The sequence below is a fragment of the Idiotropiscis lumnitzeri genome, chromosome 1, assembly GCF_059441095.1.
Source record: "Idiotropiscis lumnitzeri isolate Australia: NSW breed Sydney's pygmy pipehorse chromosome 1, RoL_Ilum_1.0, whole genome shotgun sequence".
NCBI lineage: Eukaryota > Metazoa > Chordata > Actinopteri > Syngnathiformes > Syngnathidae > Idiotropiscis > Idiotropiscis lumnitzeri.
In genome coordinates, this window is record NC_142391.1 from 2,980,148 (window position 1) to 3,006,133 (window position 25,986).

Below are 25,986 nucleotides of genomic sequence, written 5' to 3' on the forward strand. Positions count from 1 at the left end.
CTCCTGTTACATGGTGTTAATTCACATTATGTTCACTCCTGAACTCTCTTTGTGACATGCAAACAGTCAGGAGCATTTCAGACTAATTAACAAGCTAGTTATTTGTAGCAGGGGACTTTGTGCTTTTAAGAAGGAGCTAACTGTTACTACCATCAGCGATGAAGACTTACTTTCTTGAAAATGTTTTTGTTATCCATTCTGTACGATTATTTACTTTGCACTACTTTCTTCTGCTTGGAAATTGACAAATAAAATAAAATAAAAATGCTAGCAAATATTTTACCCATAAAATAGACCTTACAAAGCCACTGGAGTAAATTGAGACACCTGCATTTTCCCTTCCTTAGTACCCAAGCCTTCCCTCCTTTCATAATCATTTCCTCGTGGTACCATATGTTCCGTCCCGAAACCTTCGCTCACAAAATGCTGGTCTTTTAGTGATCCCGCGAGCCAAAAAGAAGTCCGCAGGTTCTAGAGCGTTCTCTATTCGGGCACCAATGCTTTGGAATGCACTACCCTCAGATATTAGAGGCGCCACTTCAGTAGAAATGTTCAAAACACTATTAAAGACGCATTTATACTCTTGTGCATTTAGCTGAAATATTTGTTGGCCTGTTTACTGCCGCTTTTTTTTCTTTTGTTTTCTTTTCTGCCCCCTTTTCCCCCGGCTGGGGGATTAGGTGACGGTGACCCACTAGGAAGTTTAAGGCATTGACCAACTGGGCATGCACCTGTTCCAGTGATGTCGTCTTCCTGCAGCGCGACATTTGATCAATTTATTTATATACTTTAGCATCTAATTTAATTATTTGTTGGCCTGTTTACTGCCGGTTCTTCTCTTTTCTGCCCCCTCCTTCCCCTGCTTGGGAATTAGGTGATGGGGACATGCTTTGAAGATTACGGCACTGACGAACCGGGAAGGGACCTGCTCTGCCGAAGTCGTCTTCATGCAGCGCCTTTTCTGATTTTCTTATATTTCAGCACTTCGTTGAACTACTTGTTGGCCTGTTTGCTATTTCTGTTCTTTCTTTTCTGTTCCCAATTCCCCGAATTAGGTGATGGCGATTCACTTGGAAGTGGCTGTACTGAATTTACACCAACTGACCGGTACAAGATCGAAGGCTCATCTTCGGATATGCTGCCATGGATATTACGGCCCTGGATGAGGACCCACTCCACTGAAGTCATCTTCCTACACCACTTCATTCAATTGACTCTTATATTATCTCATAGCATCATTGTATGTGTCAAATGTTGCCCAGTTGGCATCCATTGCAGCCTGGTCATCCTGGAAGGGGGATTCCCCCATCTGTGGTCCCTTCTCAAGGTTTCTCACTTTTCCCCTAATGAGGTTTTTTGAGTTTTTCCTTGCCCTCCTGGGGGTTAAGATCGGGGATGTCGATTGTGGCTATGTAAAGCCCTTTGAGACTGTCTGTGATTAAGGGCTATACAAATAAAATTGACTTGACTTGACTTGACTTTTCCCCCCTCCCTACCATCCATTCACAGGGGCGGAGCTGCATGGGGCAACATGCCCCTCCCAACCACTTGATTGACCCTGCTCTGCTGTCTTCGTCCAGATTGTCATCCGTTGTGATGCTGACTCCTTTTCATGTTACCTTCAACGACATCTGCCAGATGGTGTAGGAATATAAAGTTCACGACCTGGGAAGCGTCAAGTGTCTGGGGGTGTGGCACATGTTGCTGACTGACATCCATCTTAACTGACGTCATCGTCCGACTGCCACTTCCTGTCTTGTTGTCGTCATGCTAACAGCACTTAGCTCACGTTTAACGTTTATTTCACCATGCACTCAAAGACAGGTCTAGATATTTGAAGGGCTGGTTAAATCTTTAAAAGAAACAAAAAACAAACAAATAAATAAATCCATAACTAACTAACTAACTAACTAAATAAATAAATAAAATTTTAAAAAGCTCCGGATTCACCTCACAAAAAGTTGACAACAGAGGGCAGTGTTTCACTTCTCAGAACGGCCGAGCCCACTCAACAGAGCCATGCAGGAGATTTCTCCGAGTTCTCTTTGGCTCCATCATCGCAAGAATGTTGAAAGAGCGAGAAGGACACAGCTGTAATTACAACACCTTAGCAAACCTACTGAAGCAACATCTCTCAATGGTGGGACAAAAAAAAAAGAGTGAAACGATCAAAACTTGAACCGTTGGCTGTTTCCATGGCAACACGGGCTCCAGTTCGGCTAAACTACCTATCTTTTATTTTTAAAAGTCGGGGTTGGCTCCCCCACCCCAAAACCATGAAAAAATTAATGAAAAGTATTGGAAAAAATATCTATTGATGAATCCGCGGGTGCCGAATCGCGAGTCTGCGGGCGTGCACTGTACTGGAATTCAATGTCAGCAAAGCGGCTGGTGGTTAACCTTTTAAGCAAGTGAGCCATCTTCTCCAAATGAAACAATCTTTACCTCCGCCCCGCCCCCCGCCATTTTGGATACGTTCCAAACTGGCAGATTTTCGGTAATTATCTCACATGTATTTATTTTTTTTATTTATAATCGTAAATTGAAAGCGTGCTACATATTTAGCCGTGTCATCGTTAATAACAATGATTATAATAATAATAATAACACAAAGTCGTTGTGACGACGACGCGCGCAGACGCGCGCTTTTAAAGCACCCGTGCGCGTGCTCGGCTGGCTTGTTGCGAGGGCTCGAAGCCTCGGGGCCGCGCACGTTCGATGTCCCGTTGTTTCACGTCACGTCGAGTCACGTCACGGGTCCGCATCGACCGACACTAGAGATGCTGAGGTGACAACCCCGAACAGCAGAAGCGGATTCGGAACCCTTCGTCGCCCTCTTTTCCCGTTTCCACCCCACGATGGCGTCAATTTCCGCGGATGTAGCGGCCCTTCTTTAACCACACCCGGGCTGCTCGTTTTCGGATCAAGGCGAGGTAAAGACCTTCATTTTGCATTCCCGTGCTTCGCCATTTTCTCCCAGCGTTGCTGTTTGTGTCGCCACGACTGATCGCGTCTGTCTCCACGCCAGTTCGAGTCAATTTGCTGCTTTGGCAACATTCTTGCCACGCATCGGTTGCTGTTGATGTTCACGGCCACTGCGGCGTTATGTCCACCCCCACCCCCAAAACACGGCAGACCACTCGCTTTGCTTTGTGGTTGTGTACATGGGGACGTATTGTATAATCACGCGTGATTTGGGCGCTGGTGGGTCCATTTCAGGCCACAGCCGAATCCTGCGTGGGTCAGCTCAGCTGCATGCATCATGCATGTATGCATGATGCATGCATTATGCTGGGTGTGGAGAGGGGGTCGCCCCATGCTGGCTCCACATCAACATGTGCAGCAGTGTTTCATCATTTTCCCATGAATTTACTGCTTTTATATCATAGTGTTAGTCTAAATTTCTTTTCAGACAATTGTGTTTTTTTTTGATAATTAAAAAACATTTTCTGCTAAATCTCAGTAACCCTCATTCATATTTCTTTTTTGACAGTACATATATATATAACAATAATACAATAGGACAAACAATAATATTGCACTCCATGTTTATCTTAAAAATATTATTCAATTTTATTCTGATCGATAGTTTATTTGTTTACTATATGTTCTGCTGCACATTTATAATATTTTATATATTTTCTGCTGTACCTACTGTTTATCTATATTTTGATTATGCTCCTGCATTTATTTAGATATTTTGTTTTTGGTGTACATATATTTTTACATTTAATATGTTTTCAAATAAAATGTTATTTCTAACTGTGTAGAATCAAATTACTAAATGATATTTGTTGTATAAAAGTAAAATGTGATGTGAAGCAGAGTGTGTGTGTATATATATATATATATATATATATATATATATATATATATATATATTAGTGTTGTCAAGTGACTGATTTTTTTAACTAATTAATCACAAGAAATTCCATGATTAATCACGTTTTTCAATTACTATTGTTTGCGAAGCTCGTAACAGATATTGACATGAATAATATCTTGGAATTGATGCAAAATCACCAAATATGAAGAATATTTAATTCAAAGACTGTTCTAATGGCTTTCTTGGATTCTTGAATACGATGGAGACATCTTTACAGGCATTTTTCTTCGAAACATTTCTCTAAACTGCCCACAAGCGCCACACTCCAGCAGTGTTGGTTTGCAAGGCCCAGTGGTAACTTAAACACAGTGTTTTGTTCTGAGACATGCTCAAGACAGCTCACATGGCACAATATATGCAAAGCATGCAAATTATTTTTTAAGCAAATCAAACTGAGTTAAAATATTTTACTGAGTTAAAATTTTAACTCAATTTAATTTTGACAGCCCTTATATATATATATATATATATATATATATATATATATATATATATAGTCTTATATATATATATATATAGTCTTATATATATATATAGTCTTATATATATATATATATAGTCTTATATATATATATATATATATATATATATATATATATGTATATATATATATATATATATATATATATATATATATATATATATATATGTATATATATATATATATATATATATATATATATATATATATATATAAGGGCTGTCAAAATTAAATTGAGTTAAAATTTTAACTCAGTAAAATATTTTAACTCAGTTTGATTTGCTTAAAAAATAATTTGCATGCTTTGCATATATTGTGCCATGTGAGCTGTCTTGAGCATGTCTCAGAACAAAACACTGTGTTTAAGTTACCACTGGGCCTTGCAAACCAACACTGCTGGAGTGTGGCGCTTGTGGGCAGTTTAGAGAAATGTTTCGAAGAAAAATGCCTGTAAAGATGTCTCCATCGTATTCAAGAATCCAAGAAAGCCATTAGAACAGTCTTTGAATTAAATATTCTTCATATTTGGTGATTTTGCATCAATTCCAAGATATTATTCATGTCAATATCTGTTACGAGCTTCGCAAACAATAGTAATTGAAAAACGTGATTAATCGCGATTAATCATGGAATTTCTTGTGATTAATTAGTTAAAAAAATCAGTCACTTGACAGCACTAATATATATATCTATATAATATCTATATAATATATATATATATATATATATATATATATATATATATATATATATATATATATATATATACATACACTTTGATTATTTAAATACTTTGATTATTTAAATTTTCAGTTATGTTTGTACTCCGGAACGTTGCATTAAATCAGTCTGAAATGCAAACAAGTTACACATAGACTATCAGGACACCTCATTAGGTACCCCAATCTAATAAAAATATAACTATGAATGATATGCTCGGGTGCAAATGAATTTAAAACTAATTTGCTATTCGAGTGTGTATTTACGATTGTGGCTGAAGCTTGCACTGTATCACACTGACAGCCCCCATGGCATTGGAGGGTGGTCGCCATGGCGACGGTAAGAGAATGGTGGGGGTTACGGATTTGTGTGATTCATGGCAGTCTTGGAGGTTGGCGTCGCTTTCGCTGTGTGCTCCTCTTTGGCCGCTTGTTGTTTCAACGGACAAGCTCGCGCAACACATTTGTGGAGTTAATCCGTCTGACACTCACGGATCTGATGTCAAAATTTGTCCAGGTGTCGGATTTCTCGCACAATGGCAGTTCCACACTTAAGATTTACGTGCAACTTCTTCATGAAAACTTGTCTTCATGAATTAAGACTAAAAACAGATGACTTTTCTGTTATTATAATTTCCGCAAAGTGGCCATGTGCGCTCTTGTGAGTTTCATCAAAGTGTCTTAGGCCGACAACGAGTCTGCCACATTTTAAATTTGACCTTATACAGTGGGTCAACTCAAATGCATGCGCTTCCAAAGATGATTAGATTGTGAATGTCTTTAGATGCATTTTACTAAGGTTTGCCAGTTTTACCTGTAACCCAATTCATATTTTTTAAATCTTTTTAATAAGTAAATAATCATCCATATTGACTAATTTTTATACTTGGACCGTGATACATTTTTCAGCCATATTCCAAATTTCATGTTGTTAAAATTTATTTCCACTCCCTGTTCAAATTAACTGTTAGATTAATGTAGATAAGTGAGAGGTAAATTGGGGTGAGACCATTTAAACAGTTAAAACAAAACAACAACAACAAAAAAAAAACCTCTAAAAGTGGCCTTCAAGAGGAAACGTCTTTTTTGGCAGGACAGATTGGACTGTCATCTGCCTTCCAATGGAAGGAAATCCCATGCTTTCTAAAGTTAGAACAAGCAAATAAAATGGAAAACGGCAGTGGCCCCAAAATTCAACCCTGTGGCACACCATTCAACGATTGGGCAGAGTGGGAGGTAAACACAAAAAGTCCTGCCTGTCAAGTGCAAAGTAGGATCTAAACCACTCTAGAGCGCTACCACTAATGTCCACCTGATGCTGCAAACAAGCCGACGGAGTACTGTGGTTCACCTTATTGAACACTATGGTCAAGGCCAACTAAACAAGACACACATGGTATCCATTATCCAAGAGGATGTCGTTAAAAACACGTACTCTGTGCGACTGGAACACTTAGATTGTCATATTACCAAATCTTTTTTTTTCCCATTTTGAATTTAGTCTTAGTCATTTGGACGAAAATGCTTATTAGTTTTCGTCACATTTAGTCATTCCTATCCGTGATGGTTTTAGTCTCGTTTTAGTCGAGGGAAACTCCAAAAGGTTTTAGTCGACGGAAACGGAAAAAAAAGAAAGTTTTAGTCTAGTTTTCGTAAATTTATTCGGCGAAAACTCAAATAGGTTTTAGTCCGTTTTAGTTCAAACTAGGCATACGAGGTTTCCACCCGATAGCAAAGACTTTCTGTTGGACTATTAAGGATTTTGCATTACAATCAGATAAAAGTGGTAACAGTGGAATCAATGCTCATTGCTCCAAAACAAGCTGAGAACCAAAACGTTTCATTTGGCAACTGTTGTGGCTTTATTTCACTTGAAGCAAAAAAAACAAAAAAAAACTTTTACTTGTTCTATCATACAGTACCACAAGTACAAACTATCAAACATATGTCATCTTCACTTGTAACATCTTGCTGTTATCAGAACCAAGTAGCCTAGCGCGTGTCACTCCCGCCATGGTCCGTCAAACGAAACCCGGTCAGTGTGTGTGAGCCGAGATAAATGACCGCAGACTTGTTCGCGTTTTGTTATGCTAGTGTGCGCTCCGATGCGTGTGCGGCGCATGCGCCCTGCGCGCTGTCTGGTTGGTGGGCGTGCCCAAACGAAGGGTTGGTTGCGCTTCATTGCAATTTTTTGAAAGACACTTTACATGTACAGTAGGAAGGGACGTCATCATTTTTGAGCGTCTGACGAACCACACGCTAACAATTTCGTCCGGTCTCGTCTCGTCAACGAAAATTCACGTACGTCACGTCATGTATTCGCCATCAATGAACCTCGTTTAGATTGTCATCGTCTCGTTATCGTCATGAGAAAAAAGGGGCGTGAACGAACTATTTTCGTAGTCGTCATCGTTGACGAAAGCAACACTCTCCTGAACGCGACACAACACAGACAGCACAGTTAAGTATTCAAAGACGGCAATACATCTTCGTGGCGTCTCATCCACGTGCTGAAGCATGGCGACCTCGTCGAGGGCAAGGTCACGTTTCACGGCCGCCATGTGCAATTGCATCCGCCAAATAACTCGATGGATGGCCTCCTTCGTGTTCGGATCACGGTTCTGAGAGTGTCTGTGAAGTCCTGTTACGTCACACCATGTGTCGAGCGGTGAATGAAATGTTTGTTCGCGTGTTTTGTGGAAGGATCTCTTAATACGCAGCGAACACCGTCGCTAAGCTGTCTGTCGTCAAGTTTTTTTTTTTGATAAATCGACACGGGAACGCAATGCGGAGTCATCGAAGACGCGCTTTGTTTTGGAGGCAGCTGCAAAAATGCTTAGACGCTCTTAATTCAACGAACTTTAGAGCTCAAGGACCACATTTGAGTTTTGAGTAAAAAAATTAAAAAAGGTTAAAGTCTGAATTCAGGTCTAGAACTCTTAAAGTTTAGTCAATCATAATTATTGATACATTTTTCACTTATACTGAATTTAATCCTAATGTTTGAAATACAATACAACATAATTTAAGTTTTTAATATTTGTACATCGTGCGTAAGATTGTTTAATTTAATGATGAAATAATACTCATTTTGAAAATGTTATATTTTACATTACAATTAATTACATTACAATTAAATTACAAATTACAATTGGTTTATTTTGCGAGATGTTTTAATTTTGTCTGTCAAATGTTTTTTATTGGTAAAATAATTGACACACATTTCAAACTGGATTTTTATACATTACTTTATTCAATGAATTGACTATTTAACTAAATGAAATGTAAAAACATTTTTTATTTATTTTATTTTTATGTTTCATTTAATTTATTTTCATTAAAAAAAAATTAAGTTGTATTATTTCATAATAATTACATGACTAGCCATACAATGCATGTTATTATATATACTGTACAAACAAACATCTGCACATATGCTTCTATACAGTATACATAGGTGCCCTCACTTTCATTGTCAGCAGTTTGGACTCATAATGGCTTTGTGTTGAGTTGTTTTAAAGCAACAGTAAATTTACAGCTTTACACTCATTTAATTTATGGAGCAAAGTGTCAAATCTTCAGCGTTGTCTTTCTTGGACATTCAAGCATATTTCTCATGTAGTCGCTCCACAATGTCTGATGTACGTGCACGTTTATTTCCCGGGGAGCTACATGACTTTTTTTTTTTTTAAGCTGTTTTGCATCATTTATCATCCACAGAGTTGTTTTAGAGGTTCCAGATGCTCGGCCTCGTCTGAGACTGTCACTCGAGAGTGGCGGAGGGGGCGGCAGGAGCGGCGTAGAGGTCGTGGTCTTCAGGCGGCATGAGCGGGGGAGCGGAGCAAGTCGACATTCTCAGCGTGCTCTCCCTGGTCAAAGAACGATGGAAAGTGGTGAGTGATGACATTGTTTTGCCCAGAAGGGGTTTGTAAGTTCACATCTGTGCACGTCTTAAGTGAGTCTCCAGTCTAAACCGTTACGTTTCAAGCACGTCACGAGCAGTTTTCTATTTGGCAGGCCTTTTAGATTTAGTCTTCGTCTTAGTCATGCTTCGTCATCATCATCGTTGACAAAAACAACACTGGTCCCAAGCTGCTTTGTAAAAATCAAGCGAGTCGAGTGGAGTCCCCGGTTAATTTTAATTACTTTGGATCAGCGAGTTATAAGTCGTCAGTCGCAGCATAGTCTGTATTGGCATTTTAGCCCCGTTGCACTTCCGATTCTCAGTTTTATTAACACATTCACACCATTTTTCAATGGTGCCAAACAAGCTGTCGGACTATTTTGTCTTGTCAGTTAAACACGAGACTAACACTGATCTTAGTTCATGTTTGAGCAACTAGCGTAGCGTTTAGCATAACAGTAACTATAACGTAACTAACCTGTCTTTTTGGGTTTTCCAGAGGCCCAAAAAATTTCTTTCTCTTATGTTTAAGTTGCAATGTTGCTAATGTATTTCTTTTCCACAATATTATCCAAAGCAAAAATTAATAATTTACAGTCCCCCTTCCATGATACAGTGGTACTTGATTTACAAATGCCTTAATTTATGAGTTAAAACACATGGCTTATTTATTGATTTATTGTATTTATTTAGAAAATTACCGTATTTTCCGGACTATAAGCCACTACTTTTTTCCTGGCTTTTCGAACCATGCGGCTAATACAACGGTGTGGCTTTTTCTGTGGATTTTTCTTTCACCAGTAGGGGCGCTCTAGAGTTCAGAAAATACGCAAAATAAATGTCGATTTTATTTTATTTTTTTTCTCTTGGGTCTGTTTTGTGTTAATTAACAAAATTGTTGCCGTGTTAAAAGGCTCTGTTTAAACAATCTGATTCTGTACCTTTATGTGCATTCAAAGTACAAAATCATTCTGGACATGCCGTGAACAACTAATTTTTTTTTTAACATAGAAAACTGCGGCTTATATGTGGGTGCGCCTTATGGTCCAGAAAATACGGTACATTCCTCTTGGCCTCTTACGTTCTGCGTACACGTATTACAGAGTCCCCCCTAGTGTTCCGACTTAGACGCCACAAAACTGAAATGCCTTGTGTTACACAGTGCGGCAATGCTGTGAGAAAAACAAGCTGTTGGGTGTTAAAAAGTCAGTCATGACAAGCTGATGCTCTCAGACGTGCAATTGGCGCTTTCAGGAACCGCGTGGTTTGCACGTGACCTTCTTTCACTTTTGTTACAATTAGAGCGAGAAGGGTTTGGCAAAAAAAAAGAACAACTGTATATGATATGAAAATCAGTACATGGAGCATATTTGAGACGTGTACAGGAGTATTAAAGAGCCATAGATGAGGAAAAACAACATTTCGCTAAGCTAATAATTTTGCTTTCTGTTCCAACATGGCCGCCACGTAAGCGCGTCTTTGACGTGATAAGTGGCAACCGTGCATGTAGCTGGCATTAGAGTCAGCTTGACAATAAACACATTCACTTTATCTATTATTTAATTCCTTCATATTGTATTTTCCGTATTTTGTACAGTTCTCACGGCATGCTTAACAGCAATGAATGCCTGTTGTAAAAAAAAAAAACATCTTGGTTTTGTCATTTCGACTGGGGAGGAGGAACAATGCATCCCGAGCAAACTTGTCCTGTAGTGCAATTCAAAGTCAAGCCTTTCATAAATTTCAGCCGAGGAAGTCCCCAAGTCCAACTTCAAAGTACAATTGTCTACTTAAGTCTCACGGGAGTCACGTAACGCAAGGCACAACGGACATTTCTGGGGTCGCAAGGAGCACTGCGGCAGCGTGATGGCTAAAAATAGCCTCGCCGTTACTATTTCTGGCTCTAATTGAGCTATAAAAGCGGCAAGAGAGAGGGCGCATTGTTCCCAGAGAGAGCAAGCGAGCGAGATCAACTCCTTGAGCGCCAGCCGCGCTTGCCCCCCCTCACCGTGTTGCCGCTTCCTCTCTGCGAAGGAGCCCACTTACGTAAGAATGCTGCAGTTAATCCCCACATGGAGGACGGCGAAGGGCACGCGGCGGCCTAGAGGGAAATGAATGGGAGAGAGAGAGCGAGAGTGAGAGAGAGCGAGAGTGAGAGAGAGCGAGAGAGAGAGAGCGAGAGAGAGCCCGCGAGAGAGAGAGAGAATTTGTCTATCACTAATAATTATACAAGAATTGTATTTCATATTTAAAATTATATGTGCAATTTACAACTTTCATCTGGCTCTGTAGCACAAAAGTTTTCCCACCTCAACGCTTAATGGCAAATGAGAAGCACATTTGAAGTGTTTTGATCCTTCCATTAAAAAACAAGGAATTAACGTATTATTTTTTTTTTGCCATCCAGGTGAAGAAGATCGGGGGCGGTGGTTTTGGAGAGATCTACGAGGCGCTGGACCTGCTGACCCGGGTCAGCGTGGCGCTCAAGGTGGAGTCGGCGCAGCAGCCCAAGCAAGTTCTCAAGATGGAGGTGGCCGTGCTCAAGAAGCTGCAGGGTGAGTCCTCGATGGGTTTCATTTTGCAACCTATTGATCGTCCTGACCGCTCTGACCTACGGAAGTTGGTTACCCGAGATGATTCACAAAAAAAAAAAAAAAAAAAAAGAGTCATGCTCAAGAAAAAGAAGTTGGGTCATTTTGGCTCAAATGAGATATCTTAGTCTCATTTTGGTATTTTCCTTTGAAAATAAAATTTGTCTAGTGGCCACCGAATTCCAACCACTATACTTGACCAATGGGCAATGTGTAATTGTCGGATTTTCTTTTTTTTTTTTTTTTCTTTTCAACATATTACGTCGGCGGACCATGGTGGTGAAGTTTGATGTCTCACCGACTTGACCCCGCAAGATCCGAACGTCACGTTATAATATCGTACATGTTTGGGGCGGCACAACATAACAATAAAACATTTTCACCTCTCTGTCTTTTAAAGCGCACGCCCTTTAATGTTTCTCCTCATCCGAGAGGAAAATCAATAAGCCGAGATCATGTTAGTCATCTAATGGCCAAGGCCCCGGCGCGTCGTGCTTGCGTTGGCTCCCTCGAGGGAACCCGAACGTAACCGGAGATGAAATTTGAGTCTGCAGATCTTCGTCCAAAACACTGCAGACCAGCACAGCTGTTAAGAGAAAACATCTCGATAAGACCGATGAAGTCTGCCATTTTGGTTAGGACACGAAAAAACAAAACCGCAAACAAAACTCTGAAAACAAATTTTGTCAGATTGCTACCAAATTTGAAGCATTCGGGAGACACAAAATTGCGAATATTTTAGTTTTATTTTGGAAGTGGGAGGATTGGACAGAATACTCGTCATTGTAATAACAACACAACTACAATATCAGAATAGAATGCTTTAACTGTTCTAATGCTAAAAACTTGCTGCTAACTGGACCGCTAATTAGAGAGAGAAGGCTAGCTCAATAGCGCCATCTTTGGGCATGGAGGACTTCGAAGCATCCCGCTGTAGAAGCATACAAGCTGTATTTTGTTAACGTACTTGCATGTTCATTCAGGTGTTGCGAGCATTGTGACAAGCTTGCATGCGTGAGGAAGAGTGCAGTGGTCGTTTCCCATATAAGGAAATTCTGTTGGACAATGCAAATATGGTTCCGTACTAGAGAATACTTACTGTATACACAAAAATGTCTGAAGAAGTCATGGAAATTTTGCTTAGAAGTAAACTGATTCAGAATGTACTAGAATTGAATACAATAATGCTAAAAATTAAGCACCCCGAAGTTTCATCAAATTTATTAGATGTCTATCATGAGTAGACCCACAAAAAATGTCTTAAGAAGACATGCTTAACAAGATACAGTAAATCTGCCATTTTGGTTTGACGCACCCATTTTGTCTCTGTAATCCAAAGCCAATCAGCCTTAGCAACAGGAAAATTGGCAGGCATGTCTGTCATCAACAAAATCGGGTCATCATTTCAATTTCAGACTCTTTCAAAGACAAATTCCTCTAAGGCAGCCTTGGGCAAACTACGGCCTAGGGGCCACATGCGGCCCGTTAAATGTTTGAATAAGGCCCGCCAAACTTGAAAAAATTTAAATAAAGCCCGCCAAACTTGAAAAAAATTAAATAAATAAACCTTGTTCATGTTTTATTTTCCCTGTAATTCCGATGTGTCCCCACTAGGAGGAGCACTCTTAGACAGATATCTTTTCTCCGATGAAGTGAGGTGACCAAAACACTCAATCCATGTCCTCCTGGTCCGGCCACTCTGTCAAATTTTGGAACCCATTGTGACCTACGGATCAAAAAGTTTGCTCTACGGGAATGCTTCCACGTTCTTAAATGCGACGTATAGGGGAAGCTAATTTTCAGTGTTTCTCCAATGTGAAGTTTGATGACTTTCCATCCAATTCGAGTCTAGAATTAAAACTCACCTTCCCCTGAAGCCTGTTTCCCCCAAACATGAAATTGGCTGACGCCGTTACTGGTGAGATTACAGTTTTGGGGGTTTTGTGGACTCAGCGGAAATGTCCTTCGATAATAGCGAGCCATCCATTATCACGTGTCGACGCGACTTTCCGGGTCAACGCGTGAGAATCGGACGACCAATGTCAATGTCTGATGTCACGTGCGTTTTGTTCCTGGCAGGGAAGGACCACGTGTGTCGCTTCGTGGGATGCGGCCGCAACGACCGCTTCAACTACGTGGTGATGGAGCTTCAGGTCTGTCGCTTTTGTCTTGCGTTGCACTTTTTGGCATTGTTTGTTTCTAAATTGAGATTTTTACTAGATTTAGATTTTTTTTTTGGGTCACTTGAGAATTTTTCGTTGACTAGAGAATTTACTTGACGTTTGAGTGAATTGGGATCTTTAAGTGAAAACTTTTTTCAAACATGCCAGTTTTTCTTGCGTAAAGGAATTCTGGGCTAAAGCAAAGAATTTATCCTCAGATCAGCTGCTTCTCTCAAGACTCAACCGGGATGTCTATCCATCCACTTGTGTTCTTGCGTAAACACACCTATGAGTGCTCTATCGTAATGTGAGCCGAGCTAAACGGCGGCGTCATCCACGTGTTCTGGCAGGGTCGTAATCTGGCCGACCTGAGGAGGAGCATGAGCCGGGGGACGTTCAGCATCAGCACCACCCTGCGTCTGGGCCGCCAAATCCTGGAGGCCATCGAGAGCATCCACTCAGTGGGCTTCCTGCATCGCGACATCAAACCAGTAAGCGGCTTTTTATTTATTTATTTATTTTTTCTGGGTGAGGGCGGGAGTTTGGATGGATGTCTTTTTTTCTTTTATCGTGTCTCCATTGACTTGCAGTACAAGAAGAGAAATGTATTTGAAAAAATTCTGTGCATCTCTGCACAAAAGATGATTCGATACGCTTTTCGATACATGGGTGGGAATAGGATTTAAGGATTTGATTTGAAAGTGCAACCATTTGATTCGTTTGATCCTCCACCCAAACGCTGAGAACTGGTTCCCCTCTGGGATACGTGCTGGGCCCTTTTCTGTACGCTCTCTACACCTTTGACTGCAGCCCGGCCCACGGAAACAACGCCATCGTCAAATTTACTGACGATACGACACTGGTCGGTCTGATCTCAAAAGGAGACGAGCCAGCTTAGAGGGAGATCCAGAGACTAACGGCTCGCTGTGAGTACAACAAACTACAGCTGAACGCTACAAAAAGCAAGGAGATCGTCATCAACTTCAGGAGGAACAAGACTGGACCACCCGCCCTCTACATCAAAGGCGAGTGTGCGGAGAGGGTCCACACATTCAAGTTCCTGGGAGTCGAGATCTCTGATGACCTCTCCTGGACACACAACACCACCGCAGTGATAAAGAAGGTCCACCAGCGTCTGCACTTTCTGAGGCGCCTCAGGAAATTCAACCTGGACAAGAAGCTGCTGATGGCCTTGCTGCCGGCTGACTTACTGTGTCTCTACCTGGCACGGCGGCTGCACTGAGGCAGTCGGAGTGAGACTCCAGAGGATTGTCAAAACGGCTCAGAGGATTGTTGGCTGCCCTCTCCCCTTCCCTGTCGGACATCGACACCACCCGGTGCCTCAGCAGAGCTCACAAGATCATCAAGGACAATCCTCATCCGAGCTCACACCTCTTCGACCCGTTGCCCTCTGGCAGACCGAAAAACAGTTTCTTCCATGCTGAACTCTCGCACACAACTATCCTTTCCTTTTAGAACTGCGACATAATGTGTCTTATTTATTATTTGAAATCTTATTTATTTTCTATTTTATTATTGAATCTTTATTTAATTTAATTGATTTATTTTATTAAATTATTTTTTATATTGCACTGAAAAGGGGAGCTCTCCAATCTCGTTGTACACTGAGTACAATGACAATAAAGCGAATTCTGATTCTGACTCAGTGTGATTACGATTCAATTCGATTTGGTACGGCTCACTTTGAGTGGGTATGACGCAATGACTTTTTTTTGTGTGTCATTTTACACACAGTTGAATGAGCTTGTCAGTACTGAAAATGTGCCATCTCCTTCAAAGATATCGCTCTCGAATAAAAGACGATTGGATACGTGTTTTGATACATTTCAAAGTGGGACAATTTGCTTCGATTCGATACACTTGCATGATTCACTTAGTAAATCCAAAAACTATTTTCTGAGTCATCCCTACATAGTCATAATCATAATGATGCTAATAAGTAAAATAATACATTTGTGAGATAAGTTAAAATAATTCATTTCATAAAGAAAAACGATACCATAAAATTTTACGAATAGAAATACAAATTTAACTGAAATGTATATGTAAAATAGTTTTTTACCTGTATTAGTATTTGTGTCTCCTTCCCAAGTGAAATAAACTATGGTGTAAAAAAACAGGATAAATTCACAAGAAATACACACCAAAATAAACAATTAATACATTTTAATTAAGCAATTTTAGACTTTATAATTTATTCAAATTCATGCATAATTTATCGAGTAATTTTTAAGAAAATAATGTAAACGTGTCAAATTGTGCATTTTGCTAGTAATTGTATTTTATTATTTACAAGAAACCAAATAAATTATTAAATGAGGAAAGCTTAATAAATACATTAAAATGAGCCAAGTTTAGCGAAAACAAATAGTGGGTCGGTTTAGAGAACCGAGTGAGCCGTGTGTAGTCTGTGCACCACACTTTGTGCACCCTCTACATCATGTGGAAAAAGTTCAGTGAGTTTATTTATTTATTTTTTTTTTCCTTCAGTCCAACTTCGCCATGGGTCGCTTCCCCAGCACCTGTCGCACATGCTACATGCTGGACTTCGGCTTAGCCCGTCAGTTCACCAACTCGTCTCAAGAGGTCCGACCGGTAAGTCCACGTACCCCTCCGCCTTCCCCAGCCCACCGCACCCGCCAGTACGCGGCCAAGAAACCTTTTTTCATATGTACTAAGGCATCCTCCATCTCTGTTTTTCAGCCCCGCCCAGTGGCAGGATTTCGGGGAACGGTGCGCTACGCCTCTGTCAACGCTCACAAAAATAAGGTAAGCATGTAATCTTTTTTTTTTATTTTTATTTTTTATACTTTTCTTGGAGTTTGAGTTGACATTTGTCCACTTGTATTTCTCCTCAACGTCATTGTAGGAAATGGGTCGCCATGATGACCTGTGGTCTCTCTTCTACATGCTGGTGGAATTCCTCGTCGGCCAGTTGCCATGGAGGAAGATCAAGGACAAAGTAAGGCAAAAGCAATCGCACCCGTCTCGCATCTTGCCAGCGCAAATGGAATAGGATTTGACCAGCGTGCGTTTGTGCTAACTCAGGAGCACGTGGGCAAATTAAAGGACACGTACGACCACCGGCTGATGCTTAAACACCTCCCGGCGGAATTTGGGATCTTCTTGGAACACATCTCCAGTCTGGATTACTTCACAAAGCCCGATTACCAGGTGACAGGGTTTGATGTTTCCACCTGTTGCTGCAATTTGTGTTCAAATCCAAGTTTTTTTTTAAGCATATAGAACACATTGCCATGACATTGATGCGAGTTTTGTTAGCGTTGGCGTTTGGCATAGTTTGTTAGCATTAAGCTAGCAGACCAAAGTAGATTGGGTTTGGTTAAATCAGTGCTTCTCAATTATTTTCTCTTACGCCCCCACCCCAGCAAGAAGAAACAATTCACCCCCCCCTCCACCCACTCTCCGCTGCAAATATAAGGAATTACATTTTTGTTGCAAAACAAACCTACACCGCAGAGTTAATACTCGCCGCGCACAATGGGCAAGGTGAGCGCCACTGCCACCTACTGGAGTTGATGTGCAATTCCACTTGGACAAAAAAAAAGCATGATCCTCAGGGTCACACGCGACCCTCTCAGCATCGCACCGTTTTTAAAGAAGAATTGTTCATTATTTGCTTGGGAAATTCACAGCCCCCATTTAACGCTCGTGATTCAAGGCATAGATTTGTCAGAGCAAAAACTTGTATGTTGAGTCACTCATAAGTTTAGGTTTCACTTTGCTTTTTCTGTATGCAGCCCTCTAATGGAGATTGACGTTTTTTTTTTTTTTTTTTAAATGTGTCTGTCAGCTTTTGATGTCGGTGTTCGACAACAGCATGAAGACGTACAACGCGGTGGAGAACGACCCGTACGACTGGGAGCGGACGGCCACGGACGGCACGCTGGTCATCAGCGCCAGCGCCACCACGCCGCAGCACCACACCCGCCTCACGCCTGCACACATGGGGTACGTTTCAACACAATTTACGTTATACTCTTCACATAACAAATTGCAATTGGAGGCACAAGTCAATCGGAACAGGATGATTAGAAATGTGTCAAAACCCTAAATCTAACTTGAAATCATACACTCCGTTAAGAGATCCTGACCTTGTCTTGAAAACCCTTGAAAAATTGCAACCTTACTTTGAAGCCCTAACCCAGACTTGGAACCCTAATTTGAAACCCTAACCTTTGTTTGAATCTCTTATCGTATCTTGGAAACTTAAGATGAACCCTAAACCGAACTTGAAACACTCATTTGAATCCCTTACCTGCCTAGGAACACTTCTTGAACGCCCTACCGTCGTCTTGAAACCCTAACAATTCTCTTAATGCTCTAACCAGAATTTGAAACGTTTCATCTTGAAAATAAAAACTCTGAAATTTCAAAACTTCTAAAGACATTAAACTTTGTTTGAATCTGAATTCTAACTTAAAATCATGCACCTGATTTTATACCTGACTTGAAACTGTTTTGAAACTTGTTTATTTCTCTTCTCAGCATGGCCAACGCCTCAGTGATTCCGGGCGACCTGCTGCGTGAGAACACCGAGGAGGTTCTGCAGGACGAGCAGCTCAGCGATGCTGACAACAACATGGTCGCACCCGAACGCGCGCCCAGTTCTCCCGGCCATGCGCCGCGGACGCAGGAGGCCGACGTATGGGAGGAGCTGGACCGCAACCGCAACCGGATACGCACGGCCTTGTGGAAGGTGAACTGCAAATTTCCCTCGGCGTTATTTGTGTAGAAACCTTACATCGGTTCAAAACGCTAACCATGTCCTCAAACGCGACACTTGCGTCCATTGCGACTTGCCCTGACGTCCAGGCTGCCGGCGAAGAGGAGCAAAGCAACCCCCAGGGCAGCCAAGGCCACCAGAGCCCGTACGGAGGCCCCAGCCTGGGGTCGCCCGTCAAGATGTCGACAGAGGAGCGTGAGGGCCCGCTGCTCAGGAAGCTGCGCAACATTCACAGCTTTGAGCTGGAAAGGAGACTGGGCCTGGAGTCCAAACCCAATCCAGAACGCTTCCTAGAGACCTGGTACGTATCCAGGGACGCTGTAGTACAGAAATCCGGGATTGAATCCTCCGTTTTAAATACAAACCTGGAATTAAGACCCTAACCAACGCTCGAAATCTTAATCTACACGCCTAATCCTATTTTGAAACCTTGACTCTTTCTTAAAACCATCATTTGTTTTGGAGCCTATTGGAATCGTAAAGCTAATTTCACACCCAAGTCCTGACCTAAAGTCCTGAACTTGCTTTGAACCCCAATTTTAGAACCTCAATCCTCATTTTTGAAACCCTACACTTTTCTTGACATTCTAAATTGCAAACCATCACCCTTTTTTCAAACCTTAACTAGAATCTCTAAATCTACCTTGAAACTTCTGATTGATACCCTAACCCTGGCTGGACACCCTAATTTGAAGCCCTGTCCTCTGTATAAAAAAAGAACTTTGAAACCACAGCCCTTGTTTGATACGCTAATATGAAGCCCTAACATTTATTTGAAACCCTACGCCTTACTTTAAATCAGGAGTGGGCAAACTTTTTGATTGGGGGTCCACAATGAGTTCTAAAATTTGACAGAGGGGCCGCAACAGGAGCAGATGGATGGAGTGTTTTGGTCACCTCACCTCATCAGAGAAAAAAAAAAAATACATTTAATTTGATATGAAAGTGAAGAAAAGCATTACAACAATATATATGTCTTTGAAAAACTACAGTACTTAGAAAATAAAACATTTAACAAGATTTATTCATTTAATTTTTTTCAAGTACGGCGGGCCGGATTAAAACGTTTAATGGGCCGCATGTGGCCCCCGGGCCATAGTTTTCCCACGGCTACTTTAAACCCTGATTTGAAACTTAGTGCCTGTTTGGTGTCATTTTAGTGGCACAAAGCAGATGGCCAGCAGCACCCAGCAGCAGCCGCAACAACAAAAACAGGAGGATGAGGAGGCAGCCGAGGGGGCCGCCATCATCCCATCGAACCAGGCTCCAGCGCCTCCTAATGGAGAGCGTCGCGAGCGGGTTTGGCACTACGATGAAGAGTTCCTTTCCGGTGGTGGCGGCGGGGGGTCTCCCAAAGCGCCGTCCCCCGCCTCCCCGGAGCACGGCGAGGGGGGGGCCAGCAGCGGGGGCTTCGTGGCCCTCAACCTCAGCTCAGGACGGCAGGACGTGGACTCGCGGGACTGGGTTCTAGTGGAGCGGCCCGGAACCAAGGCCAGCTCCAGCCCTTCGGAAGAAGACGAGGAGGATGAGGCGGAGGTTCTGCAGGAACCCGGGTGGGACCGAGGCGTGCCGAGTCCCGGCTCCGGGAAAGCAAAGCCGGACAGCTTGGCTTCCTCCAAGGGGAGCGCGAAAGCCGACAAGCTGGAGCTCAGCGTGGGGCCCGCCGAAGCCCTGCCGCCCGTCACCCCCACCAGCCCCGCTGAAGCGCTGACGGAGGGGGTCCTCACCCAGGTCAGACCTAGTCCATTGTGATCAATCAGTAGGCTCGATTCAACTTGTACGATTAACATTACCCGGGTGACGGAAAAGCGACACCAACATAAAGACAAAACATAGTTTTTAGCAAGCATATTTACATTTTTTTTACTGATATTGTGACAGTGAGAGCAATTTTGTTTAGTAGGCTAACAATCTTTTTTGATGTGTTGCAACATTGCATCGTTGAAGTGCTGACTTTTTTCAAGTCTTTGGAGTAGTTACTAATTTGTTTAAAAAAAACCCAGACCAATATTATTGATTTGTGAAACTATAAAATTCACAAAATTTGGACACAAGATGTTTCCGCTCAACAGCTATTTTTTTATAGTAGAAAAATCTCACTGCACACACTCAACAAAAATGTCACAAATAGTTTACAGCGGATACAAAAATCTCCGAATGCCAGATTTTTGTGTTCTTTGGCGGCCAGGCATGTGCCGACTCCCATTTTAATGAGTTTGAATGTGATCGGTTAACACATCCCCCAGTTATGAGGGGGTGTGCAAACTTGCGCACCCATATTAAGTCAATTTATTTTACTTATCTCAAAAGATTATGATTCATTTTCTTTTCAATACCACAAAAACCCTTTGCGGCTAATGAACTCATTTACTGCCATTGACGGCTTAAGACGTCAAAGATCCATTTTTTTTTTTAACCAGCCGGTAGTGAATGAGTTAAGTGAAATTTTCTTAATTACCGCTGCACTGTGTTGGGAATCACTGCTTTATGGGATGTACATGTCTTATTAACTCTTCTTTTTTCCTTTTTTTTGTTTTATCAGTTTACATCATGGAGGGCTTTTGGCTTTGAGTTGCAGATCATGCTTGATTTGATTTGAGATTTGATTTGCGATGGCAAAAATCATAATTAGCGATGGGCATTTGAGCACATTTCCTGAAATGAACGAGAAAGAACTACCCCATTTGCGAATATGTCTCAATCTTTCTATTTCCCTCGCCTCAAAATGAATCAAAATAAAAATTCCTAATATTCCCCTTTTTCCATTCTTATGCCCATCCCTAATCATAACCCACTTTCAAAGTCCCACTCAGCTTACGCGTCTGGAAAAATTGCCAGGCCTACTTCATTCCCCCACAATTTCCTATCGGTGCCTTTTTACACAGAACAGTAACCTGGGAATAAAATGTAATAATCCAACAAGATTCTGATACGACCTTCAAGGGTGGAAAATTCCTGGGTTGACTTCATACCCGAATTTCTTGAAATTTACACCCAGCATGGAAGAAATCAGCGAAAATGCTGAAGCTGATTCGATCTCCGGCCGCTGAAAATTGAACCGTGTCGACTTTGGCCCTCTCGTTGTATGTCGGCGCTATTTACGTGGAACTGTACCGCGTAGGGCAGTGGAAGAATTACATTAGTCATTTTGCATGTTGGTACCATGTAAAGTGATCAGTTACACATAAAAAAAAATGTGGACCAGCAAAATGTCTAAGCGGTAGAGTGAAAGGCGCTCTGCAAAATGTTTTTTCTGCTTCTACGATTTAAGGTAGAAAATTGCAGTGTTGATTTGCTCCTCCCGTTTCACGTCAGTGCTTTTTAAATTGAACAGGAACGTGGAAATGACATAAAAAAAGCACACGGAAACGTGCTAGATCATCTTTGTCCCCCATTCCGCGTTGGTGTCATATATAGCTTTTACCAGCTGTGTGAAACCGTTTTCTGTTACAACTTTTAATTTGGAAAATTGCCAGGTCGACTTTGTCCCCCCATTTCTGTGCCAGAACAGTTAAAAAAATCCAATGAAAACGAAAACGAAAAATGCAACGTAAAAGCAGATTCTGAAACCGCCATCTGAGGCAGAAAATTTCCAGGTCAACTTTTGTACCCCTCCATTCCGCGTCGGTACCTTTTGGAACAAGTTTTCCTCTCATGATGAAAGGGGCTCCAACTTCCTCCCTTGTTTCACCGCCCCTCCTCTTTCCACCCTACCCTCTCTTAGCACCCCACCTCTCCTCCGTCCCTGCCTGAGGAGGTGGCCACCCGGACCCCCATCCCTCTGCGCTCCCCCAGCCCTCACACCCTCCTCAGCACCCTGTCGGACCCTCTCCACCAGCGCCACCCACTGGCCATGAAGCGTAGCCAGTCTGCCGACCAGCATCGGGACCGCCCGCCGTCTTCCTCCTCTCGCCACGCTTCCGTACCGCTTCCACTCAGACCCTCACCCAGTCGCAGGAAACTGCCCGCCATCCCGGCCGGCGCCGCCAACGCCAACTTGCCCTCTGTCATACGTATAACCAGGGCCCAGCTGCAGCAGGTGACCGGCCCCCCTCGCGGCAGAACCTTTCAAGTCCAGTATCAAATCAAAAAAACAAAAAATGCAGGAGAAATAAAAGTTTTAATCTTAATTTAATTTTGACGCGGTACGCTGGCTTGTTTTCGTCGTATGGTGTCGGAACTCCATCAAGGGATGCAAATATTTAAATTTATTTAAAATAAATACATCTTGTTAAACTTTATGGAACGCGACATCGCAATGCGCACGGGTAGATTCCGAGGTATGACGCGATAATGGCTCCGTAGATAAAACTTCTACCGCTTTCATTGATTTAAAGTTTTATTTTCAGGAGATAAACATTAAAAAAAAAATAAAAAAAACCTTTTGTTAAGGTACTCGACTAAGAAGTCGGTAATTCCTTCGAATTATCGCAAAACAATCGCTCATTAGCCTGTTTTTTTTCTTCCCTGTCAATTTGATCCAAGGTCAGGTTTCTGAATAAAGGGATGGAATTTAAAAATCCGGCAATAACTGACACTCAGCGCGCCGACTATTACCTACCACGCTCGAATTCACCGACACCCACGTCACTCACAAGGCCAGGCCCCGCCTTTTAAAGCCTTACCAAAGCCAAAGTCACAGAAGCTACCGTAAAACGTGAGGATGGCGCCCCCAAATGGCCAGAGAAATAGAACCCTCGCACATTTTATTGTTTAATCTTGCAAAAGCAAATTTTCACCGATTGATTGGTGGGATGCATTGGCTCCCAACTTGATTTTAAAAATAGTCAATAGCCGCAGCTGTAAATTTTTTGCAAAGTCAGCCAAAGAAATAGCAAAATGCAAACATTATATCTGTGACATTGGAGGTTCCGCTCTAAACCGCTTCTATGGCCGAACATTTTTCCATGATTTGTATTTTTTTTTCTTATTTCTTGAAGCTGCTTATTTTGACAATGCTTCGCCACCCCGCCACCCTCCATTGCCTGGTTTCATTTGCCGAAACGTTGACCGCATGGCTCTTAACGTGTTCTTGCGACAAGTGATCTGAGCACAAGTGTGTGTTTGCGTGTGTGCGTTTATGCAGACGTATCGCGTGAGTGCGGCATGTGTGTGCGTTTGGAATGTCGACTCATGACCACAGGTCGCATGGTCTCTTTTGTTTCAGATCGTCTTTGTGCTCTCCATCTTCCTCTTCCTCTCTCTCTCCCTGTATTTGTTCCTCACCCTCTCTTCACTGAAGCCCCCTGCCAAGTTGCGTGAAACCAAACCTTTCCTGTCCACCTGTCCCTGGTTTAGCGCTCACAAGCTTGACTGACACCATGCCCCATAGCACGTGTTGTGTGTCTGATCATGGTAGCTATGGTACTGCATGCTGTCGTTGACCAACTAATCCCCATTGATTACTATTCCGCCCCCCCACCCCAACACACAAATTTCATATACGGAAAGTATACCCACACTATTCGCGGGGGATAGGGACCGAGCCCCGCCGCGAATAGCCAAAAACTGCCTGTCCTTGATGCCCCTTGAAAAAGGTTCCGAAATGCCTGTAGATGACACAAGATGGCGCCAAGGCACTACTTTTTAAAGACTGGAAGACTGGGCGTTGGCCTATCTTGAAGAACCAGCTCCCACCTCGAGACTCTAAGCACAGAGATGCAACGCAAGGGTGCCAAAGCACTACTTTTAGAGAATCACAGATTTTTTTTTTTCTTACTCAGGGAAACTCAATATGCTTCACATAACTCGAGTTTGAAGTAGAGAAACGTGAAAGAGATTTCAAAGCAAAGTCATGAAATAGAAATAGCGCCATGCAAGAACAAGATTTTCGAAAGCATGATTTTTTTTTTTAAACACATTTCAAGGTATGGGAAAAGCGCGTCCGGATTTAAAAGCATTTACACTTTATTGGTATTTTCGGAATTGTTCTTTGTCACAGCAAATAGCAAATTGAAGGACCGTTTTGTACACAAGTATAGAGAAAAAAATAACTTTTTAAGGGGGACGTATTATACACGGATGGGCACGTGTGTTATTTACAGGATTTTTCAGTAATTGCTTTTATGATTGCCAATATTTACAGTTCACGCTATCAATATTACACAAACTAAAACAATCATTTCCATAATTAATGTTACAAATAAGTGGCTTCTAGAAGAATTTATTAAAAAAGAGTTGATTTTGTCTTTCAGCAAATAAGGATTAAAAAAATCCGTACATATCGTAGATGATGCATAAATTTGTGAACAGAACAGAACCCCTGCCTGCCCATTCGCTATTGGGCATGCGCAAATTCACCTAGTCTCGTTTTTTTTTTTCTCCTAGGGAATGTATTGAAAAAATAAACCAGGCCAAAACCATGTCTAATGTAAAAATAGGATTTGGTGCCAAGGAAGTATGTTGGGGGGAGCTTCATTTAATGAGGCCGTTGCGTTACCTAATGAAGGAAAACGTGCTTTGCTGCCTTCTGCGCCCTCTGGAGGCAATTCCAGAAATTCTGTGGGGGCGTCAACGACTCGTGGATTACCGCTATTCGCGGCAGGGCTCGGTCACAATCCTACGCGAATAGCAGGGGTTCACTAGACTCCAAATTTCGCCTCCTGCATCAGGCTACTTGCTGGAGCGCCACAGCGTAACATGTTGTAGTCTCCCAGCAACAAGTCTTCTTCCAGCAATTAATCACATGACCCTGCGGAGGTTGAACAGCCTTTTAACTTGGAGTGTGTTTTCCCTTTTGTCCCTCCCCTCCAGTTGACGGCTCAGCGTCCGTCAGGGCTGTCCTCGGCGTCGGTGTCGGACAGCGTCCACCTACCGGAGAGATGTGGCGAAGCTGAAGCGGAGCCCACCCCGGACTCACCGGGGTCGCCCACAGGCCCGCCGCCGGTCAACGGAGATGCCCCGAGCCCGGTGCCGAGCCGCCGTAGCAACTCCCCCCACTCGCCTCATAGTCCTTCCTTGCCAAACGGACACCTGTCGCCGACCCCTCCCTGCTCTGAGAAAGACAATCTAGCTCCGGAAAAGGTGGACAGCCAAGTCTCCCCGTCCGCGCCTCGCCGCCGGCAAAGTCGCATCCCCGTGCTGGAACCGCCGGCCCCAGGCTCGGCCAAAGAAAAGCTCCTGCAGAAGAAAGCCAACAACCAAGTCCCGCTGCCGTCCCCCTCCGCCTCGCCGTCTCTCTCCGACCGCCGCGCACCCGCCGCGGTAGCCTCCCTGGCCAGGGACCCGCTGTCGTCCGCCTCGGATCGCTCACAGGAGGAGGACTCGCTCATGGGCTCACGCTCGGACCGGCAGGGGGACGCCTCCCTGTCCTCCTCTTCCAGTCCTTTATCCCGTCGGAGCAGGATCCCTCGGCCCGTCCACTCTGCCTCGTCCGCGGAGCAGCTGGCCGCTCAGTTCCTGCCCCGCCCACCTCCCGGAAAGCCGCCGTGCCGCAACACGGTGGAGGGCAGGTAAACATCTGCTGCAGGTTGAAT

At 42.7% G+C, this 25,986-nt stretch overlaps 1 protein-coding gene across 2 annotated transcripts in view; it reads left to right on the forward strand.

Annotated features, from left to right (window-relative positions):
• The first annotated feature begins 2,697 nt into the window (after positions 1-2,697).
• The window catches only part of ttbk2a (tau tubulin kinase 2a), a 29,313-nt gene continuing 6,024 nt past the window's right edge, over positions 2,698-25,986 (forward strand). Inside the window, exons 1-15 of one of the 2 annotated variants that reach the window (XM_088310531.1) lie at positions 2,698-2,933; positions 8,807-8,979; positions 11,398-11,545; positions 13,661-13,734; positions 14,094-14,234; positions 16,255-16,359; positions 16,468-16,533; positions 16,634-16,726; positions 16,813-16,938; positions 17,579-17,736; positions 18,274-18,484; positions 18,601-18,812; positions 19,672-20,242; positions 22,236-22,550; positions 25,265-25,962. In XM_088310531.1, the coding sequence (XP_088166657.1) occupies positions 8,911-8,979; positions 11,398-11,545; positions 13,661-13,734; positions 14,094-14,234; positions 16,255-16,359; positions 16,468-16,533; positions 16,634-16,726; positions 16,813-16,938; positions 17,579-17,736; positions 18,274-18,484; positions 18,601-18,812; positions 19,672-20,242; positions 22,236-22,550; positions 25,265-25,962 (2,987 nt within the window). In that variant the 5' untranslated portion in view covers positions 2,698-2,933; positions 8,807-8,910. The remainder of the gene's footprint in view (positions 2,934-8,806; positions 8,980-11,397; positions 11,546-13,660; positions 13,735-14,093; positions 14,235-16,254; positions 16,360-16,467; positions 16,534-16,633; positions 16,727-16,812; positions 16,939-17,578; positions 17,737-18,273; positions 18,485-18,600; positions 18,813-19,671; positions 20,243-22,235; positions 22,551-25,264; positions 25,963-25,986) is intronic. The other variant, XM_088310538.1, reaches the window with a different exon arrangement.